A 10498-nucleotide genomic window follows, 5' to 3' on the forward strand; every position below is an offset into this window, starting at 1 on the left:
ATTTTGTGTTCTGAAGCAAGTTGAAAACTATTTATTTCTATATAATTTACAACTGCGAATTTACAGCCATTCCGTGCATCCATGTTGAAATATCTTAGCGCCGATGTAGTCTATCAGATAGGCTGGCGCGAGTCTGGTCTAGGTATGCCAGGCGTACTGGGTTCTACTCTAGGGTTCAAACCCCATAAGTTGCCAACAGATAAGATGTGTTTCCTCTTATAATAAGAATGTTCAATAAGTTGCCAGCTGGCCAGGTATATACACGGGTGCCGGAATACCTGTAAGTGAACTTGCATTGGAAATTTGTCGAACTTAATAATCGAAGAATGCATGTGAATACATACTTGGGCAGAAACTGTGGTGAATCCGTGCACCCATGGTGGATAACCAACGTATAAAAAATATTCCGTGCACCCATGTTGAAATATCATTTAAATTATTTAGTTTCATAGCTGATGTCTTCAAATTTGAATAAATGAGTACCCAATTCATAATTATTTTACTCATTCTAGTTTAGTACCGTAAAACGGGGTAATATTGATCACCAGGGTAAATTTGACCAACATTAAACTTTTCCACATTATCATCAATAACTCAGTCTATAGTTTGAATTTTTGAAAACTGTTTTCTACGTTTGGCAGCCTATGAATTGAGTATCAAATAGGCTAAATTTGGTTTGTATTTGAATTTTTTATCTGTAAGTAAAAACTGTAATTTTAAAATCTTAAAATATCTATTTTTCCAAGGCTCGCAAACAATCAGCTCTCCTGATGAAACCAAAAAGCATTTAGAAGCAAATGGGTTGTTCAATGTGAAAGAACAACTTTTTTTCTTTGTATATGAACAGTTAGAGTGCTATTTTTATAGTTATTTTATGATAAAATTTTGATATTTAAAAAATAAGGACATTTTCCAAGAGTAAGCCCGTATTGAAACAATGGATAGGAATCCTATCAATTCTTTAACTTTGAATAAAAAATTATAATGGAAATAATGGGAAGGCCAAGGGGAATGTGTGAAGGTAAAATTTTATTTGTATTTTGAAGCTTAAACTATTTAGCAAGCATTATAATTTTGCCCCTAAATGTAGGCAGCAGTTCTTTTTTCTATTATAAATATTTTTAAAATGAATCGTTAAAAATCAAGGTGAAATTGATAAACTTGCATATGTAAATATTATGAAGGTGTTTTTTATCCTTTATGATCAAAAAACTTGTTTAAACCGTCAGAATAGAGACTGATTAATGTTACCTCAATGCATCAAATTCTGAACAGAGACCAAAACGATTTTTTAATCAAATTTAAAGAAGTCTAATAAATTTCTGCATCCATGTTTTACGTTTATAGGAGTCCAGTACTGGTTTTAAAAATATAGAACATGCCACATTCCCTTTAACAGAAAAAATATTCGAAATATATTGAAAAAATTGATCAATATTTATTTATTTGTTTAAGTCTTCAAAATACTAAATTATGCACAGACTATTTACAAACTAAGGATTCTTCTTTTAAAGGTTAATTTTGACACGTTAAAATCGAAGTTGTCGCTTGTCTCGTTGAATCTCCTACAGCATGTCCAGATGGGATTGTTGAGTTCGTAAAGCGTGCGGAAAGGCGGGAGCCGGAAGAATTGTTGTAGGCGTAAAGTCCGCGGGGGTGCATTTATTGGCAGACGAAATAAGAGTTCACTGCAGTCGATATTATTACACAACAGGTCGTAGACGAAAAGTCGTTGAAGTAGCTTTCTGCGCTGCGCCAGCGTCGGAAGATGAATCAGATTGCACCTACTTTCGTACTGCGGTAGATGCGTTGCGTCGTTCCAGGGTAATCGGCGAAGAGCGTACCTGAGAAATCTTTTCTGTACTCTTTCGATGCGATCAGAGTGCAGGGCGTAATACGGCGCCCACACTTGGATTCCATATTCCAAAATACTTCTCACGTGTGAGCAGTAGATAGCTTTCAGGCAGTAGATATCACGAAAGTCTTGTGTGTTCCGCTTAATGAAGCCCAGCATTGCGCATGCTTTGTTAGTGGCGAAAGAAATATGCTCGTCAAATGAAAGCTTGGAGTCTAGAAGTAGTCCTAGGTCATTGATTGAAGATTTTCTGTCGAGGGGAGTTGAGTTCATTGCGTAATCAAATATAAGTGGCGATTTCTTACGAGTGAATGTTATTGCGCAGCATTTGTCTACATTGACTTCCATGCCATTGCGGTGACACCACGTGAGAAGAGCATTGATGTCCCTCTGAAGCAACGAGCTATCAAAATCGTCTTTCACAACTTTGAAAATTTTAAGATCGTCGGCATAAAATAGTTTTGATGACGTTAGTACAGTGGCGAGGTCGTTAACAAATAAAACGAAAATCAAAGGTCCTAAGATGCTCCCTTGAGGAACTCCAGATGAGATTTCGAACGGTTCAGATCGACTTGTCCTTACTTTAACATGTGCGTGGCGGCCGCTTAAATAGGAAAATAACCATTGCGTTAACCAGTTGGGGAAGCCCATCCTTATGAGTTTTTCGATTGCCAGTGCGTGTGGAACTTTATCAAATGCCTTGCTAAAATCGATGTACACGGCGTCAGTTTGCTCAGAGTTAGCCATGTTATCAATCAGAGACGAGACGAACGACATTAGGTTAGTGGTTGTGGAGCGCTTCCGAATAAACCCGTGTTGCTGAGGGGCAATTATTCCGTGGACATTCCAGTAAATAGCATCGTAGACCAGACGCTCGAAAACTTTCGATAAGCAGCTAAGAACGGAAATCCCTCGGTAATTTTCGACCTTATTGATGTTACCTTTTTTATGAATGGGAGTTATCGACGCTGATTTCCATTGTGCTGGGAAAGTGCCTTCGGCCAGAGAGCGGTTGAAAAGCATTTGCGCAGGGCGGCTAATACTGCGAGCGCAGTTTTTGAAGAAAGACGGGGGTAGTTGATCAGGTTTTGCTCCTTTAGATGTGTCCAAGGCTTCAAATTCGGTTAACACATCGTTCTCGGTGAGTTGAAACTGCGGTAGGTTAACGTTGTACACTGGCAAACTATTCAGGTTCGCTTCATCCGAAGGTGGTAAATTGTTACTTAACACGCTTCGGAAGAACGTCATGAATAGGTTTGCCGCATCCTTCGGATCGGTGGCGCTCTTGTCCAAGTAGGACACGGTAGCTGGAATCCCGTTGCTCGATTTCCGTTGATTAATGAATGACCAAAACGATTTCGGGTCGGCTTTTAGGTGTTGCTCCGTGCGTTGTATGTACTCGTTGAATTTTCTCGAGTTCAGCTCCTTGTACGTCCGTTCCAGCTCGCGCAGTAGAAGTTTATTTGGTTCATTTCGAAGAGCAAAATAGCTTTTCCTGGCCTTCCGTAGCCGGTTACGGCAAGTCTTCAGTTCGTCATTCCACCAGGGACGGATTGACTCACGTTTATTGGCTCGTTTTTTCAGTGGAGTGTTGTCGCGAATGATGTTGAACAAAATGCGATAGAAATGATCAGTAGCTACAGTTATATTTTCGGCGCATCGCAGTTCACTCCAGCTAGTATTATCTATAAGATTATTAACTACAGCGTAATTGCATTGGCTAAAATAAAAACGAAATTCTTCATACGAATTTGTAATATTACCCCAATATTACAAATTTAACACAATTTACAAAAATCATAAGATTGAAGAAATTCACAAGATTGGCAGACCTGATGAAATTGCTCAAATTGTCCGTGGTGGTGGATTATGCATATATCACAAAAACTTTCTAAAATGTAACATCATAGAGTCTTCCCATCACTCCCCAGAAATCTCGAATAAAGTTGAATATCTACTAATTGAAGTGTCACATAATCGTAGAACTTTTCTGTTAGGTACGTTTTATAACCCACCTCGCAACGACTGTGTCGAAACTTTAAGTAACGTCATAAGTGACTTTTCGCTTGCGTACGAAAACGTTATCTTACTAGGAGATTTCAGATTAATATGTTCTATTAATATGAATCGAGATATAATGCACACGAACAAATCCGTAAGAGACTACTCGCGCATCGACTTGCCTGTATTGATTAGAACATTTAATTCAATTGACTGGAGCTTTTGTAGCCGTGTAAATGACCCCGATATAGTAATTGATTGATTCAACAATCGCATTCTAATCCTGTATGAAAATTTTGTACCATTGAAAACAGTTCGGCCAAGGCAGAATCCTTGGTTTTCTCATAGCATTCGTGAATCTATGCATGATAGAGATTTAGCTTACCGTGTTTGGAAATCATCTAGATCATTATCGGACTTTTCACAATAGAAACGTTTAAGAAATGCTGTAAGCAATAAAATAAAACGTGCAAAAGTAGATTTTGTTTCAAACCAAATGCAATCCGCGAATTCAAGTCAAGAACTTTGGAGACGAATAAAAAGTATTCATAGATTCAATTCTAAATCTGATGTTATAACATCTCACACATGCAATGAAATTAACACCTACTTTGTATCTAATTTTTCACCAGACAATACATCTTTACCCGTTTTACCTCCGAATCAAAGCGGCTTTAAATTTGATCCAATTAATAATAACGATGTAGTTTTGGCATTAAGTTCTATAAAATCAAACGCGGTTGGCCACGATGGAATTTCTTTAAAATTTATCAAATATCTACTACCTTCAGTTAAAACTCCTCTGTGTGAAATCTTTAACACAATCTTACTATCAGGAAAATTTCCAAAGTTTTGGAAGATTGCTAAAAGAATACCGATTAAAAAAAATACTAAAGCTAAAGGAATTTCAAATCTGCGTCCTATAAGCATTCTAAGTTCGCTTTCCAAAGTATTTGAACGTATAATAAATAAACAAATTCAGTCTTATATTAACAGTATGAACTTGCTAAGTCGATTTCAGTCAGGATTCAGGGCACACCATAGCACAACGTCGGCAATGTTAAAAGTAATCGATGATATACAAAATCTGGTGGATAAGAAACAAATTGCCATTTTATTGATGATAGATTTTTCTAAGGCTTTCGATAGAGTTTCACACGTCAATTTACTGAAGAAATTATCCTCTCAATTCCATTTTTCACGCAGTGCTATTTCTCTTATACAATCATATTTATATAATCGAACTCAAATTGTTTTTATTGGAAATAATCTCTCAAATCCGGCTAACGTTTTATCAGGAGTGCCACAAGGTTCCATTCTGGGGCCCTTGTTCTTCTCTTTGTACATTAACGACTTAGAAAACGTTTGCTCAAATTCCAACATTCATTTATTTGCTGATGACGTGCAAATCTACATTTGTTTATCAGAAGTCTCGCCATACCAAGCAATTAACTTGATGAATATAGACTTACGAAGCGTTTTTCAATGGTCCATACATAATTCGTTACCCATTAACAATGATAAGACCAAAGCATTATTTTTTCCTTCCACCACCGACTAGACGAGCACTCCACAATAAGTCCTCGGGAATCAAAATATTCAGTATGTCGAAAATGCAACGAGCTTAGGTGTACCTATTCAAAGAGATTTACAATGGAATTCATAAGTAAATGCTCAGTGTACCAAAATATATAATATTTTACGAACTCTTAGACTTAAAACAAGTATTCTTCCTTCGGCCATTAAATTAACTCTTTTTAAAGCACTTATCCTTCCACATTTCATCTTCGGAGCTGAATTCCTATTACAAGCTACAGCAATGTTAATGAATCGTCTTCGCTTAGCTTTGAATTGTTGTGTTCGCTATATATTCAATTTGAATCGATTCCACAGAGTAAGCCATCATCACCCTCAGCTGTTGGGGTGCTCTTTTAAAGATTTTTATAAATATAGAGCTTGTATATTTTTGCACAAAATCGTTCACACGGGTAAACCAGCTTATCTCCACGAGAAAATCATTAGATCTCGTAGTTCTCGAGTAAGATTTCTCATTATTCCGCGTCATCGTACCGAGTCATATGGACGTACCATTTTTGTCAAGGGTTTAGGTATTTGGAATCAGCTTCCAAATAACCTACGAAACTGTAATTCTCTTTCAACTTTTAGACGAGATTATAGAAATTTCCTTAATGTAAGAAACCAGTAATTTTTTTTGTAGATTTAAGAGATTTTTGAAGTTATAAAATTATTAGTTGACCAGAACACAAATCAGAGAATGACCTTAATTTAAACTAAGCAGTGCAAATTGTAGTAATTTATAAGGAATTGAATTACCTTAAACTACATGATTATCAATAAATAAATAAATAAAAAAAAAAATAATAAAATGACAAAATTTGCCACCTAGATAATAATTGACATGAATATCAATACTGACATAATTTACTAAATAAACACAACTGGCCGAAACGACAAAATTGAGAAATTGTAAAAACTTGCTATACCAAACTGACAAGATTGGTCAAAATAACAAAATTAATAAAGTTGCCATGAATGACAAAATTGACGAAATTTACCAAACAGCCATTAACGACAAAGTTGACCAAATTGGAAAAAGAGCTATTGATGACATCAATTATGAAACTGACAATATTGACAAAAAATAGCAAAGTAGATGAGATTGAAAAACTGTCAAAATAACAAAAATACAAATCGGCTAAAAAAATACAAACTTGGTAAAATTGTCAAAAGGGACCAGATTGGCTGGGTTGCGGAAATTGCTAAAACTGCCATAATTGATCAAATTGACGGAATTGAACAAATTGGTTGAATTAACAAAATTACCTTCATTAAAAAAAAATTAACAGAATTAACAAAACTAACATAATTGACACAATTCACCAAATTGACAAATTTAACAATATGGTTAAAATTGACAAAGTTGCCACAATTGACATTTTCAATTTGGTCAATAATATCAATCTTGTACATTTTGTCCGTCGTATTCATTTTGTAAATTTTGTGTTAATATGACCAATTCGTCAATTTTGCGAATATTTTCAATTTTGTCCATTTTGGCATTTATGTCAATTTTACTGAATCAAAGACATCGAAAATTTCTCTTTAATTCAATCACGCTATAAGAGAAGTTAAGATACCGGTATTTTGATAGCAAATTACTATCTTCTTCAGAGAGCGTTTTCGAGCAATTGAAAACGCTCACTGAAAAAGATTGTAAGTTGCTATCGAAATACCGGTATCTAAACTTCTCTTAAACCGTGGTTGAATTAAAGGGACTCTTTCAATTGCTTCGATTCAGTAAAATTATTCAACCAAGTAGGCTTACAACACATATTAGAGGGACGTCAATTTTGTCATTGTAGTCAATTTCGCCAATTTAATCAAAATTGTCATTTAAGTTATTTTGTCAATTATGTCATTTATTTTTGACGTTTTTTGTCAATTTTGTCCGTTTTGTAAATGCTGTTATATTTGCCCATTATTTTGCAAATTTGGTAAATTTTTTTAATTTCACCAAACTTGTCCTTTTTGACAAAAATGTATGTAATTTTGTCAATTTTGTAATTTTTGCCAATTTTGCCAATTTTCTCAATACATATAAGGTATCAGAATGGGAATAGGCTTAATAGCGGCACGTTATCCAAACATAAGTGAAAGTTGTGCCTGTCAATTATGTCAATATTTTCAGTTTTGTCATTTATGTTGATTTTGTCAATTGTGCCAATTTGGTCAATTTTGTCACATATGTCAATTTGGTTAATAAATAATTATTGTAAAATTTGTTAGTTTTATCTATTTTGTCAATTTTATTATTTTTTTTTGTTTATTCTGTCAAGTTTGTCAATATTGTAAAATTTTATAACAAAGTCAATCTTAAAAAAATACGTCAAACTTGCCAAGGAAATTCAGTCAATTTTGTTATTGATGTTGAATTTTTTAAATTTCGTATTTTTTGACAATTTTTTCTGTGAATTTTTGGTCATATATAAATTTCTCAAAAAGGAATGATAGTGGGTTATTATTTTTTAAATGATTGCAGTTTATTATCATCAGAGAAATAACCGAATACCTGGAGACTATTTTTTTATGTTATTTTCAATCCTGAGTATACGCTTTGCCAACATTTCATTGATTTAAGCTTATCAGACAAAAGTTTCGATAGAAAATTTGAAGTGCACGTCTTTTTCAAACCTTTCAAAATCTGTGGAGTTTTAAAACAAAACACATTTTGGTTAATAAGCACTTACAAAGCAGAAAATAATTTAAACTTATTTAATGAAATCATTTTTTTTCTTCTATCTTCTTTTTTCCTCCTTCATTCACACACAGCTACACGGTGATGTCCTGCTGTTGGTTAGCGGACTACAAGCAGCGGCCCTCGTTTCCGCAGCTAATTGCCTACCTGCACGATTTCCACGAGGACCTGGGCAAGTACGTCTAGCGTGTCGAGCGCCGATTTACGGACCCGTTTGAGCCGGGAAAAACAAAAACAACATCTCCAGGGAAGGAAGCCCGGATTTGGAACCGAAATGAAGAACATCGGGGCTGACGAACGAACCACGTTTAATGAGCAAATGGTAAAGTTTTTCCTGGAATGGCCACGGATTTGGGAAGTTTCCCATATCCCACAACTACTTAACCGATGGACTAACGTTTGTTGTTACCTACTTTTTTTTGCTCTTTCCAAAGGACCCGGAACTGTTGCTTGTGGTGCTTTTTTGACGAACTAGTCAGGCTGGAGCAATAAACTGAATATGTACACTTCAGGCAGAAGCGTGAGGCGAAAGACGATAGGGAATCACGAAATCAGATTAGGGAAAGAAGTGCAATAATTTATGGAACAAACAAGGATAGTTAAGCGATGAGCGAGGAAACAGAGGCAATTTATTTTTCAATTAACTTCTTTCAAGCTCTTATTTTTTTTGCTAAGTCGGTTTTGATTTCCATCACTCAATTGTTTACAAAAGTTCATACAGCAAGGTCAGTCATAATTTTAAATCAAAACAAATGATTTTGTTTCTACTTTCCTTAATTCTAAAATTTAGTATCTGAATTGCTTATTAATTTTCCACTGTTTGATTCACATGTCCGTTATGTTACAATTCAATTACTTCCTTATTGAAAGTTGAATCTAGTCTAGATAAAATAGTAAAAAATCCATTAAAGTGAACCAAGATTATGTATGAACGTTGTGATTCCAGAGCTGTTCGATCCGGTGTAATCTGTCGTGTTAAGTCAAACATTACCGAAAAAGTAGATTAAGAAAGTAATCTAGAATCAAATGTTGTTATCAAACTAGTTCGTAAGCGTAAAGTATAAAGTTAATCCAAATCGAGCGTTTTAGTAGGATTACGAATAGATAGATAGAGTTAGTAGAGCAAAGCGGAGTTGGAAGGAAATGATTCTAAAACAACAAAAAAATCACCCAAAACAAAACAAAAACAAACTAACAAACAAACAGAATTCTCCCAGGAAAAATTTGACGGAGAAAAGTTCAAAAGTGTACACACCAAAACAACAACAACAAAACCAAACCGGAAAATATCCAGAACAGATTTATATTGGTATTTAGATATATTTTTGTTACACAGAATTTTTATAAGGCGATTAGCGGCGAAAACAGTAGCAGCTAGCGGAAAGCGACGAGAAGAACAAGAAGAAGAAAAAAACAAAACCAGTGCTGCGGTGCATTGTTAGAGAAAATTATTTTACGGATAGTAGTTAAAAGGCGGAACGGAACCCGCAAAACAGCTTCGAATTTGACGCTGAGAGTGGAAGAGATGGCACAAACAAAGAATCGGCGGAACCATCCGGGGAAAACGATAAAAACAAATTTGAAGTTGGTTGTGAATTATTTAAAAAAAATCATGACTATAGCTGTTTCCATTCGGTGTTATTAGTTGTTTTATTTTTAACGAACACACACATATTTGTAGGATCTCAGTGAAACTTCATGTTTCTTTGAAGAGATCTAATTTACTTAACTCTAAGGCGTACATTTTGCAAGGATATGATGGCTAGCATCTTACAAATGCTAAAACCATTAACCCACAGAAAGAGTACTATGTATGTCGTGACCGAGATTCGATCTTATGACCTCTGGCTTAGAAAACTTGAACTTCTCTGAGCCACTGTCGGCGGCTTTAAACTTTAAATAGTATTCATAACTTTTATCAAATTGTAGAAGTAAATGAAAACTAATTTTTTGAATTATTTTGAAGAGATTATTCCCCGTAATTTATGTTTGTTACTTTAATTTATCGGCCTTATCGGTGAAAATTGATGTCCTTTTAGTAGGGACATTTTAAGATTATGATATTTTATAAATAGATAGAACGTTAGATGAAATGAAAGATGATGAAAATGAGCGGGTAGAAATTTTCTAGGAGCATCATCACATATCAAATTTTTGTTCCGCACGGGCCAATTGCTATGAAGTGTACAAATAGAGTTGCATCTACCCCCACACATAAGTAGGCCGAGTGTGGTTCGCCGCACAAGTGGAAAAACTTGCGTGCGAACTAACAAAAATATGAAATGTGATCGCTCAGATAAGCTCTTTTTAACTCAGAAACGCATCTATCGATGTGTAGTAATTTCAGTTCGTTATCATGGCGTTCG

General features: G+C 35.0%; 1 protein-coding gene across 2 annotated transcripts in view; it reads left to right on the forward strand.

The window, feature by feature from the left end:
• The window catches only part of LOC129758738 (tyrosine-protein kinase RYK), a 441697-nt gene extending 431998 nt beyond the window's left edge, over window positions 1-9699 (forward strand). Inside the window, exons 14-15 of one of the 2 annotated variants that reach the window (XR_008740054.1) lie at window positions 8207-8454; window positions 8567-9699. Coding sequence is in view for 1 of the 2 variants with exons in the window: in XM_055756340.1 (XP_055612315.1) it covers window positions 8207-8318 (112 nt within the window). In the remaining variant the exon portion in view is untranslated. Of the gene's footprint in view, window positions 1-8206 lie in introns of both variants that reach the window. The other variant, XM_055756340.1, reaches the window with a different exon arrangement.
• The last annotated feature ends 799 nt before the right edge of the window (window positions 9700-10498 follow it).

Source organism: Uranotaenia lowii, chromosome 3, assembly GCF_029784155.1.
Source record: "Uranotaenia lowii strain MFRU-FL chromosome 3, ASM2978415v1, whole genome shotgun sequence".
Classification (NCBI taxonomy): domain Eukaryota; kingdom Metazoa; phylum Arthropoda; class Insecta; order Diptera; family Culicidae; genus Uranotaenia; species Uranotaenia lowii.